The sequence below is a fragment of the Pseudopipra pipra genome, chromosome 1, assembly GCF_036250125.1.
Source record: "Pseudopipra pipra isolate bDixPip1 chromosome 1, bDixPip1.hap1, whole genome shotgun sequence".
Taxonomy (NCBI): Eukaryota; Metazoa; Chordata; class Aves; order Passeriformes; family Pipridae; genus Pseudopipra; species Pseudopipra pipra.
In genome coordinates, this window is record NC_087549.1 from 100,470,414 (window position 1) to 100,489,944 (window position 19,531).

Genomic DNA, 19,531 nt, shown 5'->3' on the forward strand with positions numbered 1-19,531 from the left:
ATTAGACTTGCGTTTGAAAGCTATTGTATCCTGAGAAACAGAAAAAAATCAACTTTCTCCTCTTCGAGAGACACAACTCCTCATTTCTTCAAGTGAAATCTAACAGATGGAGTTGGAGTGGAAACAGATATTGTTTGCATACAAATCAAGCATGCAATGAAACTATAATGAAAAATAACTAAATTCTAAGGAAAATATAAAAGTTCCTAAATATTTGCAGCTTCCATTCCTCAGCAAACACAACAGAACAGATTCCAGATTCATGGAGAACTTACTTTCCACATAAAATAAGTGGAAAAGTAAAAAATTACTGAGGTAGAGATCTTCAGTTGAGTGATGGTCAAGCACAGACAAGCTCCCTTCCTTAGTGGACAGATATAAACTGGCGGTCAGAGTCTGGAACAGGAGGAGCAGCAGCTGATCTGGGGTCCAGACCTTTTGGAATTCTGGCCACAACTAGGGCTGAGAGCAGAAATTTAGATGTGCACCTGTTATGCTGTATTTCTTTGGAAAAAGAAGTATTAAATTAAGATTAGATCATATAATACAATCTATAAACAATATGGACTTCAGTGTTAAAAAACTTCGAAAGCACCACAGATGAAACAGGTTCTTTGGACCAAAGGTTTATTTTTAATGACACAGCACTGGAAAACATAAGTTACAGATGACTTTTTGATACAGGATACATTATATATCTTACTTTAAAAGGTAAGCTGCATAAATACATATAGTGAAAATATATTGTGTTCATTTCTTCTCAGAGATTAGTTCTGTTTCTTTTTTTAAAATGTATTCAGCCAATTAAATAAAAAAGTATAGATTAGCATCGTAAGAGCTCCTCCTCCAGATTTATCTCATTGTAACTACTGCAGTGAAAGAGGAGACTGAGCCATGCCTTCTCAAAGGTTAGCAGCTTTGAACATGATGTTATTCATTATCTAAGAATGAAAATTTCACATTACAAACACAGATACTGTAATATGTTTTGGCAATGGAGCAGCTAGTTTTGCTTTGAAACAAAACCTTTTCCTGTTATGCCAGACAGTGAAAGAGCAATGCATGTACCGGATGATACTACACAGCCAAAGAACTACCATGAAGTTGTGCAAATGCATATATAGCCATATGCACTTATATATACACATATAAGTTCTTGTGTATATATACTATGCATGTCCAAAAATAACACTGAAAAATGTTGCAGTAGTTAATTATTTTTTTTAAACACATGAAATTTATAATAGTTTGACCTCATAACTACAGGATAATTAATTAAATCTTCTGCAGTGCAACTCAATACAATACACTTAGTGCAGAGAAGTTAAGGTTTTGGTATTCAGGAAGCTAATTTCAGATTTCATGGAAAAGGACCAAATACAGGATCACCATAGCTCTGACAAAGCACAAACAAATCTGTCGCCACATACTTATAAACAAATAAGGACATTTCTTTTTTATTTGATTTTTTTCCCATGTACTGCTTCAGAAATTGCTAGCTTAACTGTTTGCATTCATGCTCATTTCAATATGTTCCAACAAGCTTTGTCTGACACCAGTCTGTAAACCATTAACAGCTTAAACTACAAAAAGATGGGCTCCTGTGTTTCAAAGAGGTTAAAAACCTACTGACTGAGCTTCATATCACGGTTCATCTGCCTGGGAGAATTATTCCAGATGGCGTGTGAAGTTCTCTGGGAAAAGTCCTTTATAACTATTTGCATCTCTGTACTGAAGCCACTCAGATTCCTTAATGCCAGTCAACCAGCCAGCCTCCTGCAAAGAAAAAGACAGTCTTTAATTTCATGTCAACCCCATTCCTCACTACGAGCTTCAGACTTGAAGATGTTCCAGAGTGACATGGCTAAAAGATTTGGTGATTATAATTGTTAGCACATGGTATGGTCTTTAGCCCCATCTAACTCCTAGCTGAACTCAGTATCATGGATGGTGGAAAAATAGTTTTGAATCTTAATTTTTTCCTCCCAGACTTTTTTTTCTCTTACTCATGTATTAGCAGTCAGAAGAAATAACAGCTCTTGCAAACTCTGGAGTTACTATCTCTAGAAAATATGTAATAATTTTTCCAAAAACTCCTGGAAACCCAAACCAGAAGTTGACAAGCAAAATTGTAAACAAATCACCAGCAGTCCAAGCAACCAAAACAGAGACTTTTTTATTGGAAAGGACTGGGTTCTCTTAAGTGTGATAAATTCTACCTGGAATAAAATCAATTTGGTATTTTTAAAAATGATCAACCTAACTCAGTATCTCTGTATCTTTTTCCTTTTAAGAACAGGAGCCAGAGCAAAGCCATGACAGAACTTGTAATGCAGTCATATTATTATTGCACAAACTGTACATCTGGACACAGAGTAGCTTGAACAGATCATCACATACACCATCGAGTCATTATTGCTTAGTGGCTGCATGTGCTGCAGTATACTGGCTGTCTGCCCCCAGATAAGCAGATCATTAAAGCAGATTCAGCTTTATATATGGCACTGGCTGGATACAATTAACTGGGGACATGTTTTTGAAGCACATGAAATATCTGAGAGATAGAGGAACTACAGCTCTCTAGAATAGGTAGCATAGGTTGTATGAAGGAATATACAGTTTTACTGCGTAATAACTTCAACTAAAGACTAGTGGAAAAAGCCACTGGATGGGACTGGCTTGCTTTAAATGGAGAACACAGGCTGATGTTACCAGCTGTATTAGAATTAGGGCTTTAGATAGGTCAATTCTGAAGGAGAATAAAGACTAACAAAGAATAACAAAGATAAAACCCCTCTATATAAATCAAGAATTTGTACCAGTACCTGGCAAAAGACAAAAATATTAAGCTTTATGGTGATGTTAAACATGAAGGGCAAAGATGTACTGAGTAATAAAGACATGAACAGAATGGTTTCAGAAACATGAATACATACAGGTTTATTTTCTCCATCATTGTACACAATTTACTTCAATTAATTCTATTGGAATTATGATGCACACCAGAAGAAGAATATACTTCATAGACTCACCAAGTGAAGATAAAGCATATTTAACACCTAATATCCTAGGAAAAACAGTCTGAAGACAGAGATCGTATTTTGCTATCCTAAGAGCAGTGTCCTATTCTGCGAACACTGATAATGAAATCAAGTAAACTACCGATGAGGCAACACATAGCATAATTTGAGTAAGGATATGTCGTGGTTTGGACCTTGTTTTCCCCCAGAGGCTGAGAAAAGTGGTAGACCCCAAGGGGTGGAAACCCCTGAAGTTTTGAAGTTCTGCCCAATGGGCGCTCCTGCAGAAATGTAAACATATCACAACCAGACCGGAAGAGAAGAGTTGTAGTTTTTTGGTTGAGGAGAGGTGGCCATGTTGTGAGCCCCGAGGTAGGGGCTCTGTGCCCCTTGGGGCCTCTGGCCCCCTCCCAGCCTCGGCTGGGGGGCTGCGGGGACCTGGAACAGCATAAAGCTGGGCTAGGTGCCTGTAGTTATGCCAGGAGATGTTTTTTTTCTCCATGAGCACAGAGCAGCAGCCGGGACTGACCAGAAAAACGGTGGCAGAGAGCCAGAGATAAGGACCTGAACTGGAGGAGCAGCAGAAAACAACATGCAGCACCGGAGAGAAGACTCCTGGAAAGGGAGGAGAAAGAGAGCCAGCAGCTGAGAGACAGAGTTTGGGGTAAGACTGTACCAGCCCCTCAAACTCCTTTGAGACCTCCGAGAAAGGAGGAGTAGATGGACTCCTATTTTAGAGGAGCCTTGGAGTACAGCAGTACCGGAGAGAGAGGAGCTAAGAAGCTCAAAAGACGTCCTGGAGCTGGACTGGGACGGCCAGATGGAATGCAGGGGGAGTTGACCTTGGCTCCCCACCCTCGCACTGCTGCCACGGTGGCAGCCTGAGAGACAGGGCACAGAGGCCCTGCAAGAAGGAGCTGAGTCTCCTGGGATACCAGACCGTCACGAAGACTCCCCTGTGTCTTCGTGATATGACGTGGTGATACGACCTTGTCTGGGGTTACGAAGCCCACGGAAGACCCCTCGGTTGAGGCGATGGGGCCGAGGGAGGTTGGATATCTCCCTCGTTGAGTGCTGGCAGAAAGCCAGCTATCAGCTGCTGCATGTGGAGAAGACAGACAGACTGCTGCCTCGGAAGATGCTGCTGCTCAGAGACTAGAAGGGATCTGTCCTTCTTTCCCTCCTGGACTTTTATTTGGAGGGGAGAAGAGATCTGGTCCATTGTAAATACATATGTCATGGTAGAGATAGTTTGTGATCGTGTGTATAATGTGATATGGTATTTATTTGTACAGTCATTGTAATATATTTCCCTTTCCCCTACTTTGAGTCTGGTGTGTTTTGTCTGGAAAAACCCATTTCTCACATTGGGTTGAGATGTGGGAGGGGGGATGGAGCTAGGGAATTGGATTTTGGGACTATCTCAAACCATGACAGGATAATAGACTCTATCCCTATAAAAAGAGCTAAGTGCCTGCTGAATTAAAAGTATTTTGTTCTGAAATAAGAAAAATACCCCACCCACAAAAAACAATTAGTTGTCTCTTGAATTAAAAGAATGCTCATCTGAGATTATGAACATTGATTATTATCTACCTTTAGACAGCATCAATCAGCAAAACAACTTCAAACACTGTTTCCAGCACTCATATGTGCTTAGGGCATTAGTACTTAGGCCTATTTTAAGAAATATTCTTCATTCAGAGCAGTGCTCTTAGCTACCTGATTAGGCAGAATCCAGTCCTCCACCTCTCAAACCCCAAATCAATGGAAAAATTTTCACCAACACCACAGGCATTAACTGATGCCCATGGGGTTGCTCGTGCTAATAGTGTGCAGTGCAGTATTCTCTTTTAAAGCAGTGGCCAAAATCAATACACTTCACTGGAATTCAGTTTAACATATGGAATGCAACTGTTTAAATGTTCACCTGAAATACATTGTTAAAACAAAATTAGATGCCTTAAATGAAATCAAAGTGTTGTTTAATTCAGGTTCAGGCTTCCAGAGGGCAAAGTTATCTTTATCAGAGGCATAGCAGCATCACTATACCTTAAGGCTATAGGACAGCACAATCTGTGTATGTTCTCAGTGCTCTCTGTGGGTGAATTTGTATTATTTCTCCAAATCCACACATAAAAACTCTGAACATCTAGGGAACATGCCGTCAGTTCTACTGCAATGTTATGACAAAATTATATAGAACAATATTACGCACAATTTGTAAGTCATCCTCTGCATTTGAGTACCTCTGTCTGTATAAAATCAATTACAATGTAGCATAAAAAAAGCCCTAGAAAATAAGCTGAGGTCACATCCTGCTAATAGCATATATCTGGGCTTCAAGTGTAGTCAACTTTGCCATTTAGTGTCAAATGACACCAAGTAAAAAGCCAAAATTAAAATCTTTGTGTTTTCTTACAGTAATGACATTTTGAATATGCAGTCTCATTAACTATAATCTGTGAGAAAATAAAGAAAAATGTCAACAAAAGCAAGAACTACATGTTTTTACCTGATCAGCTGTGGTCTCAGAAGGAATTACTAGTACAATATCTCCTCGTTTTAAATTGAGCTCATCACTGTTAGCTGCCTCGAAATCATGTAGAACTTCAACCTGAAGAAAATAACACCAAACATATAGATGTGATCTAAGGGAGATATATTTTCTCAACAAAATTACCTGTTAGATCTTGACCAAAAATAAAAAAGAAGCCACCTTTATGCAAATATATGGCTATAGACAGGTACGTTCATATTATCACAGAATCACAGAATGTTAAGGGGTTGGAATGGACCTTAATGATCCTCTAGTCCCAACCTCCCTGCCACAGGCAGGGGCACCTCCCACTAGACCAAGTTGCTCAAGGCCTTATCCAACCTGGTCTTGAACACTGATGCCAGGATTGGGGCATCCACCACCTCTCTGGGCAATCTGTTCCTGTGTCTCACCACCCTTACAGTAAAAAATTTCTTCCTAATATCCAATCTAAATTTCCCCTCTTTCAATTTGTACCCATTACTCCTCATCCTATCACTACAATTCTTGACAAAGAGTCCCTCTCCATCTTCCCTGCAGGCCACCTTCAGATACTGGAAGGTTGCTATGAGGTTTCCACACAACCTCCTCTTCTCCAGGCCTAACAGCCCCAACTCTCTCAGCCTGCCTTTGTAGGGCGGGTGCTTCAGTCCTCTTATCATCTTTGTGGCCATCTTCTACACTTGCTCCAACAGTTTCACATCCTTCTTATGTTGGGGACATCAGAACTGTACACAGTACTTCAGGTGGAGTCTCATGAGAGCAGAGTAGAGTAGAATCATCTGCTTTGACCTGGCATAAATTGTTCATGTTGTCATTAATTTATATCAAAGTTTTCTATGCATTTCCTTGGAAGCAGGGACAGCTTAAGTCTTCCTAAGACCATCCAAGGAAAATTAAGGTCCTTTCCCAAGGTTACAGGATCTCAAGGCCAAATGATACTGCAATATCTCACAAATCCTGCCACTTGGACTAGTCCTGCCACCATCATTCCTCCTGTGTAAGGAATTTCCTTTCATTCCCCGCTACCATTACGATATCTGAGAGAGAGATTTTGGGAGGATTTTGCAAATAAAATTCAGAAAGACTCCCAGGAACTAATGACTTCAGATTCTCTCACTGTCTTGTTGTGGCCACTGATTTTATTCTTCTTGTGAACATTTGAATTGGTTGTACGGCACAGGTCATCAAAAAGGTGAGTAACAGGAACCCTACTTAATGCTTGCCCTGGAAGGAGCTCCCACATATTGGCACATGGGTATGCCAAAAATATCTGCCTTTCAAAGGGGTGATTATTAAAACATTAGCATGATCAGCATGTCATTGTGAACAGACCATTTTAAGTAAATGCTATCGCTCCTTGAGAGAGAGCTAGTCTAATTTTCTCAAAGCACAGACAGTTCCATGTGAAATGAAAGAAAGTGGCATTGTGAACCAGATGGCAAGCATATATTCTGCTTCTCCTTATTTACATCTGACCCAAGAGAGTGTGATGAAAAACAAAAGATGAACTATGTCAGCATGTGTGTCAGAGTTACACGATAATGTTCACCCTCACCTTAACATTACTCTCAAAAAAATACCTGAGCAATGAGAATAGACCAAGAAGAATGGCATACTTATGGAGTGCTATGGGACTAATTAGTCTGAACTATGCAAATTATAATAGGAAGTATGTAAAGTTCATCCATCCTCAAGGAGCTTTTCTGCTGCTCAGTGATTCTGAAGTGAGAAGAATTATCCAAGAACCTTGTGAACCAGGAAACCCTGGGGGTCTTGCCAGCCAAGGAAAGAATTTCTCTAATGGTTCATTAAGTTTTTCTGTTTGATTACCTTAACAGTTTATAATTTTACTAAAGTTACAGAATGACATTTTGCTGTCATTATCATGAATTGTAAGTCCCATTGGTTTCAATAGAACAGTACTTCCACTATAGATTTTCAGGCCAGAAAAATGCCATTTTTTAATGTTCATAGATTCATAGAATGGTTTGAGTTTGGAAGAGACCTTAGAGATCGAATATATTGTTAGCATATCAAATATATAATTAGCATATATCAACAATATTCCTGACTAACTCCGTGGCAGAGCAGTTTTTTTCAATATATTAATTTACAGCAGTTGATTGGTGAGATTAATGGTTTCTTGTACTTTGTGAGTCTTATAGCTACATAAGGATGTGCACAGCAACAACAGTGTGCAGAAAATGTATCTTCTCAGACTTCATTTATGAAGCAACATGTGCATGTGTCTTGTTGATAAATTAAGTATCCTTTGACCTCAAGAAATCATCACACTTCCTCTGCAGACAGAAATATCCACAGAAGTTAGATCTAAAGGGATATCTAAAAGAAGAATGAAGAAGCAGACCTTATAGAGAAAGCCAGGTGGCATCACAGAACCTGCATCTTCTTCTGGAACAGGCTGATCTTTAGGCGGTAGAGACTGGATTTCTTCAGTAGGTTTCTGATCACTTCCAACTTGGGAAATTTCACCGGGAGAAGTGTCAGTGTCCTGAGTGCCCATCTCTGCTGTGGCATCTTTGGACTCATTCATGATGACTTCATGTTCTTCTCCCTCCCCTTCGTTGTTTGATGCCGGCTCTATTACTACTGAAGGGATGTTGCTGACCTTTTCCTGGGGAAAAACAAACAAACAAATGACTCACCCCCCTGCAAAGAAATGCAAGACTATTTAGTACTTTATTTCAAGCAGAAAAACACTATTGTTGGTATATTGCATGTGGCACATATTGGGATGGGAATTTCTTTTTTCTCCACAGTGGATTCTTAAGACAGAAAACAGTATTTGTGCAAGAATGTAAAGGAGTAATCCCTTCCCCGTTTTCACTGTTCCCCTTAGTTCTCTTAAGTCTACTTTCTATGACCAAAAATTATTGCAATAAATAATAAAAGTGCTCTGTGGGTAGTTTGGGTTTCATTTTCAGTGTGCATGGAAATTAACAGACCTTTCTCCTCCACTGTGCTCTTAATTTTGGGCAGGTTTGGGTAAAGGCACTAGTTCCAGTAGTCACTGTCCTGTATTTCTCCGGAAATTCAAGTCAGCAGGATAATAGTGATACAAAGGTGATGAAAGGAGGAAACATGACCTATTTCTTTGACTGATTGAGGGAATTTCTCCTGATTTGCAGCCGTGTAACTGGGAGCAGAGAAAGCAAAGAGGCTAAGTAGGTAGCATCTCACCAGTAATGAAACCTAGTACAAGAAGCATTTAATAAGTGTTATTGGAGCATCCAACCTGAAAAAAACATGTTCATTGATCCCCTGCCAGACCATCTTATTCTGGAGCACAGAAGAAATACAACATGCAATGACAAAAGGTGGCAGCTGGTGCCCGGCTGTAGGGTCTGCTCTAGTAGATGTTCACCAGCTCCTCAGAAACTGCAGAACAAAAGGCGGCAGGCCAGATCTGCCTGATGGCTTGACCACCATGACTTACATAAAACAAAGTAATGCTATTAATATGACATGGTGCCAGGACACAAGAAAAATCCAATCCTTTTTCTATCTATTTCTCACGAAAGCCCTGTTATGTTATGTGATAAATCTCATCTCCACAGAGGGGCACAGAGAGACAACAGCAGGAGGGGGAGCTCAAACAATACACTGTCCATACTGCTCCTGTGCCCCACACAGGAGCCATCAACCCATCAAGTCCCATCTCCACAAGCCCAGGGAAACACAGGGGCACAAAGGCAGGTACAACCCAAATTAAGGACTCAGAAGAAGGGATACCCTGTGTGGGCCCCTCCCAGGGCTATCCCAGGAGAACATCAGCCTTGCCACTGGTCAGACTTGGAGGCACAGACATTCAGGAGCCTTACCTCTCTAAGGCTGCTGAATCTGTCCCAATTCCCCTAACACTCTCTTCCATGCACTGACATGAGTTACCTGAGACACATTAGACTCCTTTTCTTCACCCTGAGGTTTGTCACCTTCAGCAACATCCTCCCGCTCAGTGGGAGCAGTGCCATCACCAGCTCCTGCTGCCATGGCCACACTGTTTTCTGATGCCGCAGCCCCCTCACCAACAGGTACCACCTAAAAACAACAGGAGGGAGGGACTTTTCAGGATATGAGTTACAATGTTTGCTGGAGAGACCATGGACCAGTCTCTGCTCTGTGACCTCCCTGGGTGATGCTGACCTATGGTCTTCACTGGTGTTCCTCCTGATTTATGGAGGAGATCAGTGCTGGGGGCAAGCTTGTGCAGAGAAGCCAAGTAACAGGCAGGAGAAAGAAATTTATGAAACCTCACTAGGCAACACTTAAAAGAGTCCCCAGGTGGACTAGTTACTAGTGGAGTAACTGTTTGCCAAGGCTGTAGTATTTTTTCCTTCTCTTGTCATCGAGCTGTATTGTGGAAGAAATTTACCACTGGTTTCTGCTGAGGAGGAGGAGCTTGCAAGCTGTCCAAGGGGTCCACAGGACCCTGCTAATGGAAATGTGTTCTTGGTAAGAGGCTCCAAGCCTTCTCCAGCTAGTCAGCTACCTCTGGATCTGGGTTGGCTTCAAAAATCTTGTAATCTTAATGACACAATCCTTTCTAACAGAGAGACTAATAAATCAGGCTATGTCAGGAAAAGTAAATATATTCTGCAGCTGGATAAAGATCAGGAAAAATGTAACTGCAAAGATCTATCGTTATGTCAGTATAAAAAGATACATAAAAGCCCATATGACTGAACCATTTCTGATCAATCCATGTTGAAAAGATAATGCATGATTTCTTCCAGTTCTTGAAAGATGAATGGAAAAATACCTGCCTATTACTAGATCAATGTTGAATCCTTCATCCAGCAGAAATTGTTACTATAATTTATGTATCACCCTAACATTTGTATTGCTATATACTGCTTACAGTACCATATTGGGTATATACTTACAATGGATTAGTCTTTAGGTTCAAAGGGTGGGAAGTAAATGAAAAACTCGTTCTTTTAATCTAATTAATTTCTAGATGGAATTTTTAACTTACAGCAGATAGTTTCAGGAAAAGCACTCAAGGAAAACTGTTTTAGAGGTACCAATGTCAAGCCACAGTTAGCTCGATCTCTTTGATCTCCAGTTAACAGTCTGATGCTCTTTGTTTCCTCAGTTTGATCTCTCCCCCATGGATGACGCTAACTCTGCTACCTGAACTCAGCAACGGTTCATGGGCACTCTTTAGGCATTGTTTTTTAGCAACATTTAATATTCAGCACTACTCCTATTCACCGCTATTAATTGATGCGATAAAGAAATTCTCCTAGAGTCCTTGAAGGCAGAAAATACTATACGGATTTGTAGAAATTACTGGGGAACTTTAATTTAAATTGAAAATGCTGCTGCTGAAGGATGCTCTATTGTAAAAAGAAGTAACATCAAAAGACACGGGTAGATGTTGACATCTTCTCCTATAACGCATGCAAGTCTGACACTTACAGTATTAACAATTTTAGTGGCCTTGACTCAAGAAGAGATACAAATAAATGATGAGTGTAAAAATCCTGGAAGAGGCTAGTAGGAAAGACTGAGAATAGACTGTACATCAGATTGATTTTATACTATGCATCTCTAACAGTGTGCTGCAAAAATTGATCTTGCTATCTGTTGTGATTAGGATCAATCATTTCTTTTCTATTGATTGGATTTGTATAGCCCATTTTATTTCATGAAGGAGGAGAATACTAATTTACATGAATCAGCTCGCAAATGTCCCGCAGTAATGCTCTCACAGCGTGTAGCCATGAGTCACTAAATGCATACCACAGCTTACAATTGCATAATCATTTGTTCTTGTGTCTTAGAGTGCAAAACCAATGCAAGCTAGAAGACTAAACACATCTTTTACAAAAAGGCATGTGAGGTAGCACAGGATGAACCTTACATTCAGCCTCAAATATATTTGATTAGTACAGAAGAGAAAAGAAAAAAAAAAAAAGGAAGCTGAATTCATTTCCAGCTATGCTGAACCACATACTTGCAGATACAAGTATATTACCTTACTTCGTACTGAAAATCAGTCCTACAAATGCCTTTTATATAGGTCATAAATAAAATTAGACATTCTAAGATTATTCCAAATCAGCTACCTCTAGCAGTATTATTGAAATTTGGACAGTTGTCCCATTATACCAACCACAGAGGGGACAGATTATCCAGGATAATGACCGCTATGATAGAACCACTTGACTATTTAATTGCACAGATGGGAATTCTTTAGACAGGATGCAGTCAATTCACACTGTTGTACTCCCATTGCTCAGTACAATGCCACAGATTCAGCAGCAGCAAGTACTCCCATTGTTGTACACTGTTGTACTCCCATTGCTCAGTACAATGCCACAGATTCAGCAGCAGCAAGAACAAGCCTAGGGTGAGGAGAAGGAGGGGTACCAAACCTGCCACTGGGGTCTGCCAGAGGAGGTCCCTGAGCTATGCTGGTCTTCCAGAGCTGAAGTTCCTGCCCCAAGGCTGCATTTAGAACAGGAACAGGTAATTTTTATGACAGTTGGTTATAATCACAGCTAAGCTAGCTAATGTCAAGAGGAACCAATCATCACGCTTTAGGGAATGCATCAATTACGAAGTCTTGGAAGATTCTGGGGTAGTACTGCAGAATTTGTAGGCAACTTAGAGTACCAAAGGGACCACCCTCCACTGGCAGTCAGATATCAGCTTAGCAAATAGCTTGATCTCTTATGCCAGCTCTTCTGCATACAGTAATACAGTTTTAAACAGCTATTTTAAACAGAACACAGGGTCAAATTCACTCTCAGATAAGAGACCTCAACTTTATAAGAACAAGTAGTATTAGAATAAAGGAAAAAGATTTCAAAGACTCAGCCTTGCTGCTCACAGAACACTGAGACACTTCTTGCATGTTTCTTCTTGGACCAGACTTCTTGGGAGTGATGAGCCAATGCTAGAAGAGCAACACAACACTCTATTGCACTGTGTCAACACAAAGTTGGGCTTGATCTACCACCCTGGACTTTCTTGCTATGTAATTCCACTGTTTTCCACATGGATGTGACAGTGCTGCTGAGGAGCATGGCACCACTGAGTCCTAAATTCACTTCCCAGTGACACTGGCATACTCTAGAGCCACAGATACATCCTCGACTCTAGAAGAGTTAGTGCTATTTTACAGCAGGATAACAAACCTAAGCTTGGACAGCTGAATTTAGTATGTTCTAAAACCAGTGAACAGAGACTAGTCCATGATCTTTTTGTATATACCGTGGCACCAAAACAAATAACAACAAAAGTAGGAGGCTGCCAGCACCTTGAGATACAAATCCTGAATGATTAGTAACTAGGAGTTACAATCTTTTTCCCAGTCCTTACTTCTATCCCTGTGTTTAATACGCAGCCATTCCTCCTGTGCACATTTGAACACATCATAGTTTCACTTTAGTATACGAAGATTCAGGGTAAGTACTTTTATCACTCCTTCAAGTCCACACATGCACAGCTTAAAGTATGTCACTGAGCTTTTCATTTGCTTTGTAATTTGATTTTAACTGTATCTAACGATGCCAGATTGCGCTTTAGCAAACCAAGTCATAACATGATTATTTTCAAGTATCTGTTTTAGCTTAGGGCATATTGTGGTAGGAAAAAGAAATGATAATCAAAGGGTTTTTTACTTTTTATAAAGAAGTTTTCAGGAAGGTGAGGCAAAAAAATTTACGGAAACTGCAAAAGCTACTAGGAATCTATGCAGTGTACTTCCAAATGTCAGGAGAAACAGTTCCTTCTGCCATGGAACTGCTTTGTTTGCTGCCCTGAAATATTCATCACTCTATACTGCTGCAACAGGCAGTTTCTCAGGCAAATCCTGCATTGAATGAGAAGTGATCTGTTAGAATATATGCCATGGATATAGATATATCTGTGCAGTGCTAGACTAGATACCACAGCTAGGTTGCAGTTGTATTGTATTGGCCTGCCTATTGATGACATGCAAATGACAAATCAATTTTTTTGACATTATTCTCTTGAAGACATTAAAGCACAACCATACTCTTGAGGCTATTCATATGTACCTCATTTTCTTTCTCAGCAACTCCTGTAGTCTCCTTATTCCCCACCTCGACACTCTCCTGCATGAAGAGGAAAAATGGTCATCACTATGGTCATGCTGAGGCAATGGCTGCAGAGGAACTGGTATTAATCAAGCTAATGGAAGCATGCTAGGTATGGGATGCACTGAAATGATCTAAATGGGGTAGTATATAGCAAGCAGGAAGATTCTTTCTGCCCCATATAATCTGAAATAAAAGTAGTTACATGCTAAACAAATAAAACCTTTAAGTATGTCATCATCATCATCACACTCCAAGAGCTAAGGACAATTTTATTTTCTTTTATTACAGGTATTTTCATAATAGCACCAGCTTTGAAGAATTGTTTATTAAACAACCTTGCAGTTTCCATCAAGCTCAAATTTTTCCCACCATGACTCAATCTGTTTCCATTACGACCTGCTGCTGCTCTTGCAACTCACCAGCTTCAAGGTAAACTTTGTAAAACACTTACTTCTTCTATTGATGGTGCACTGCAACTCATGTAAAGGGGCTGTTCAAAACAGGTAGGTCACAAAGTTCAGAATTTTTTTTGCCCAATCACCTTTCTTTAGGTCCTTATTCAGCTGGTGCCTGACATAAAAAAAATTAGACATCTAGTGGTTTTCCAAAACTGACACCCATTTAGGTGTTCAAAAGATTGAATGCACCGAATGGTAACAAACAGTACTTGTTACTGCACAGATGCCATCCAGGACGAGGTCCTTTTCTATAGAAGGTCAACAGACAAAATCACTAAAATTAAGGCTTTGTTTGGAAAAACTGGAAGTGGTTTTTTTGCTGTTCAGGTTTGACTCTCTGCAGACACAGGCTATTTCTAAAGATGCACTGCTAAGCAAAAACAAGTCAAAGATATGTTATGGAAACCCACTTTGCTAATAAATTTTGAGGCTGCTTTGCAAACATAGCTAGGTCAGACTTTTCTAAAGAGCTGTAAGGGTGAAAAGAAGTTATGCAAACATATGGGGGGGCATGGTAGACTGGACCACCTGCTTTGGCAATCAGAAATTAGGAGACCTCAAGTACTCAGGCTCCAGTCACCTGCCTTCACACACCTACAACTGTCACTCCAACATTTCTTAAAGTTTCAGCTGAAATGGTTGCATGTCTCTTTTTTAATAAAAGAAGGCTGAGTTCTATGCAAACTTCATATCACTCATTTTTTTTCTACTCTAATCTTCTAGCATTACTTGCGGTCACCTCATAAGCCCCAAACATGCCCAGATGCCCGGGAAAGGCAGCTGCTGACAGTGGTGTTGCCACAGAAACCTCTTACAGCCTTATCACCATTAAAATTGCACTGTTATATAACTTCCTTTTAAAATTATTAATTCCAATTGTTTTGAAGATGCCAAGCCTCTGCCATGGGGTCTTCAATTTTATAGTAAGTTTGAGGAGACTGTAGAGGGTCTTAAATAGAACAAAACAAATATCAACAAAAGCAATATAAATATTTCATACTCTATAGTGATGTATGCATGCACACAGCCATCCAGAGAAACTTTTTTCTTTTGTACAGCAGAAATGTACTGTTGCCTGTAAAGGCTTTATATCCAACTGCAAGTCAGTAGACAGATGCTTTCCCTACTTGTACCATTAAAAAGTGCTGAATTTCTGCCATCAGCTGTATTTACAATTTACCTTCAGAAATTATCATAATCTTACACTTTAAAGTCAGGAATTTTGACACTTTCTTAAAAATTCCCTGGCAATATTCTCTAGTAAGAATCCCATCAGCCCAGCTTTGGGTATCTTTGCAGAAGAATCTAATATATACATATACAAATTTTTAAATGAGAAGTGGTTTCCAGGCTAACTGAAAGCACAGTTTTGGTTGGAAAGGTGAAAGTAAGGAGAGCTTCTCTTCCTTCCCAAAGCTTGGGCTTTCCCAAAGTTAATGTGACTAGTCAAATTCTTTAACTTCTATTTAATGCCTATGTTATTTCTTCTGGGTTGCTCTTAAATTGCCTGTCTCTTGCACTGTGTTTCTCTCTGCCTCTCTCACAACAGCTCTGCAGTCCTGCGACTCAGCCAGAGCAGCTGACGACAGATCATGGACCCAGAACTCCTCAGCAGCAAAGAGGATCACCTAAAAAGGTCATGTCAACCAATGAGCAAATGCATGGTGCTGCAGTCACAGTCTGTTTAATTAGTGCTTAAGATGTGCAACAGGCTTCAGAGCATTGCTTTGTCTTTACTGTAAGATAAAAAGGAGCTGGTTTCCTCTTAGAAAAATGGGGAACTTCTTTTACATTTTTTTTCCTCCTTAAATCCTTAGAGATAATCAAAATAAAACCACCTTTTCAGCTTCATTAATATCTGTTCTTCCACATTATTCCCTGACATTCACTCACAGGAAGAGAAGAAATCATCAGTGACTGATTTCCTATCCCTTCCCTCTCCACCTTCCCTCCCTCTTTCTTTATTCCAAACTATCAAATTTACATAGGGCACTCTGCACAACAGTTTGACAAAAACAATGTGCTTCACATAGAAAATTTCATTCTTTGCCTTACTATGGAGTTAACAAGTTATTATTGTGATTTATATCAAGTAAAAAGGAAATGCACAGGAGGGGAGAGCCTGGTCTCCATAGACCACTAAGCTATGTTACTAGAAGGGGATGATCCTGAAGTAATTTGCTCCAGTGTGTACCACGGAATCAAGCAAAAGTGAATTAAAAATATGAAACAAATACTCAAAGTTCATGCAAATGTAATCAGAATTAAACCCTAAACATAGTTTTAGGGAACACACTGGGACTGCTTCCCTCCATACGTGCATTGTTGCTAGGAGTCCACAGAGAAAGGGTAGGGTTGGACAGAGACAGGTATTATCTGCCCTTTTCCCCAAAGTCCTGCAGAACAGCCCACGTAGCACTGTCCACCTTTCCTCACACAATAAATTATTTTTCCTCCATTAGAAAGATAGGACCAAGGGAAGAATGAATTAGGCAGGTGCTACAGCTGAAGTTTTACCTCTCTCTTTGTATCATTTGTGCTGGATACCATTTTTTAATCCTGTGATACAGATAGTTGAAACCACTCAGGCAAACTCACCAATTCATCTTTAAGAAAGTCTTCAATAAACTACTTCTGCACTCCACAGCCTTGCAACCAATGCTAGTACCTAATTCCTTCTGCTGAAGACATTTTCCATAATATCACCTGTGGCAACCAGCCTGTCCTTAGCAGGTAGAGCTAGTGGGTTTAATGCTATCCTCCTAAGTCAACAACACTACCAAACCTGGAGTCATCAATAAATGTCACCATCAGCCTCGTGGTGTTGAAGCCATTGCCATTAATAAAAATGAGCTCCAGAGATGCTCCGAGAAATGCTACAGTAGCTTCATATCTGATAAGTGGATATCTATCCATGCTCTCTGCTGCCACATCTGTATGTGCATCTATAGCTACTTCCACTTTCTTCAGCTAATTTGCATCTACATTAGCTTAATATTGCTTTCCATGCGGCAATGTATCAAGGGCTTACTGAAAACCACCTCATTTTACGGTGAATTGGGTATCATCATCCCTGCTTCGCAGTTGAAGACACGTGTGGACTTTCTCAAGGCCAAGTGCAGCTGAGCAAGCTTAAACCTTGTTCTTCTGAGAACACTTACAGCACCAAACTGTGCTCAATAGTCAAAAAAGCACAGCTATACATCTTCCACCAGTTTCTGTAGCAGAAGAACTCACAAAACCCAACCTCTTTTTTTCATCCAGTAATCTGCATATTCTACCAGCGGCAAGCACTCATTAGAGCCTTTGAACATGTTATTGTCTTGAGGAAAGCATGAAAGCTGTCAGACTACAAAAACAGATGCATTTTTCCTCCAGGGTTTCTTAGCCTGTAGGTATATCCACCACCAAGACCTTCTGACAACAGTATGTAGAAGAGGAACCTCAGACAAAAAGGATATTCACTGAGATACCAGTATAAAAAGGGATGCTAGTTAGCAGTAAAACCCCACGCCTACTGCCTCAGACCACCTCTTAATTTGTAGTGATATTGTGTGCTCTGCTTTGTTCTTCATGCAGACCTGTAATTTCTTCTCCTCTCATCATTTCCTGAATGCTGGCATGTAAAAAATCTCCAAATTGGTGTTTGGAGTTCCCTTTTTGATTCACAACTGGCTTCTAAAACCATGAGTCTTGTAGACATTTATATTACAATCACTTCTTTCTCTGGAATTTTCATGCTCTAGTAAGGACCATACAAGACATACATTGGCTTAGAGCTTGAAACGAAATGAGAAAACTGTTAATAAGGTAGTTTAAAAATGGCATAAGTTCTTTCCCCTTCTGAAGTTCATCTGGAATCAAACCACCTGTGAAACTACAATCACTCAGCTGAACTTCAGTCTAAAATGCGAACCATAAGAGGAATGACATTTTAGGGCTGAAAGGAGGATGAGTGCTGGAGAGGCATGCTGTGACACAGTCAGGCACTGGGGAAACCAGCCAAGGAGGGTGACAATGGAAAGGATGGCTAAAATGCAGCAGGCACATTCACCATGATGAAAGGTGTCTCAGATGAGGGCTGAGAGGTGGCATCAGGAGAGATTACTCACCACAGCCTGCTCTGCTGGTTCGGCAAGCTCACCAGGGACAGCCTCCTTTTCCATAACAGCAGCAGGAGCAGGGGTTTCCTCGACCTTAAGTTCCCCAGGTGGTGCTTCTTCAGCCTCGGCCTTTTGTTATTGATTTTTAAGCAGACAGTGGAAAAATTGTTGAGGAGCACATGATAGTGGGAATGGAGGAGGGGAAAGGGAACTGTGCCTGGCACAGTACTGCTTCAGGCTCAATCTTACCGAGCTTTGCCCCTGACAAAGGAGAGCATCTAAAGGACATTTTCATCCTCCATGTTCTATATGTAAAATGTGCCAGTTTTACATCCCTCCCTCACAAGTAAAGAAAGCATAGCTTTCTGAGCTAAAGTAAGAGGTCATGGAAAGGGGGGAAGGCACCCAGAGTTTGCTCCAAAATGCTCCAGAAACTGACAGCAAGGCCAGAAGTTGAAACTGGCACCCATACGTACCAACTCTGGTTTTCAAATATGAGTTTTCAAAATTATCTTCTACTCCCTAGTTCCGTCTGCTCTCGGAAAATACAGTCCCTCCTCCAGTGAAGGTAAGAAGCAATTAGCAGACACTCAAACAGTTTTTATATGCACAAGGGCAAACACTAACTGACTAAATTCTAGCACTTTGAAAATCATCCCTGGTTTTTTATTAAAATGCATTTTCTCTTGAACTCTCAATCGCCTAGAAGGCATGCATTTATCAACCCACTATTGGGATTTCCACCCTTTTGAATTCTGGCCTCAGCTTGTTTTTGAGCAAGAGGATCTATCAAATATCACCAGCCCTGAAACAAGTTCAGTTTTGTGGCAAAATAGCTCACAGCAGAAGTGCAATGTCCAATGGAAACATCACCTTGCGAAACATCACACGCACATACACAGGGAGAGCTCCAAGTAGTGCTCAGCATATTCCATTTATAAAGATGACTGACTCAACCAGATAAAATAACCCCAATAGATTAATTTGCCATGAACAAATTGCTCAGCATAATATGGAGCTCAAAAGCAATTGCTTCGCAGTTGATAACAGGCAGCTGGCTAGAATGTGATGTCTCCTGTGAAACATGAAGGGATAGCTTTCATGAAATTCTTTAAAATACTAAAATCTCCTCCTGATATTTTTCAGGAAAAAACCCATAACATCTCAATTCTTTACTCACATATACCTTAAGCAGACTAATTTTTAATGAGGTACAGAGAAGTTTGCCTATGCAAGACCTTCAGGATTTGGCGTAGCATAAAGAAGCATTCACTATATTGCGTCAAGCTGTGCAAAAATCCCTCTGTGCAGTGTA

General features: G+C 40.3%; 1 protein-coding gene across 2 annotated transcripts in view; it reads right to left on the reverse strand.

Moving 5' to 3' along the window:
• Nucleotides 1-610: 610 nt before the first annotated feature.
• AMPH (amphiphysin) overlaps nucleotides 611-19,531 on the reverse strand; it is a 117,029-nt gene continuing 98,108 nt past the window's right edge. Inside the window, exons 17-22 of one of the 2 annotated variants that reach the window (XM_064667961.1) lie at nucleotides 18,226-18,345; nucleotides 13,614-13,670; nucleotides 9,472-9,621; nucleotides 7,931-8,197; nucleotides 5,536-5,637; nucleotides 611-1,776 (exon numbers count right to left, since the gene is read on the reverse strand). In XM_064667961.1, the coding sequence (XP_064524031.1) occupies nucleotides 1,669-1,776; nucleotides 5,536-5,637; nucleotides 7,931-8,197; nucleotides 9,472-9,621; nucleotides 13,614-13,670; nucleotides 18,226-18,345 (804 nt within the window). In that variant the 3' untranslated portion in view covers nucleotides 611-1,668. The remainder of the gene's footprint in view (nucleotides 1,777-5,535; nucleotides 5,638-7,930; nucleotides 8,198-9,471; nucleotides 9,622-13,613; nucleotides 13,671-18,225; nucleotides 18,346-19,531) is intronic. The other variant, XM_064667954.1, reaches the window with a different exon arrangement.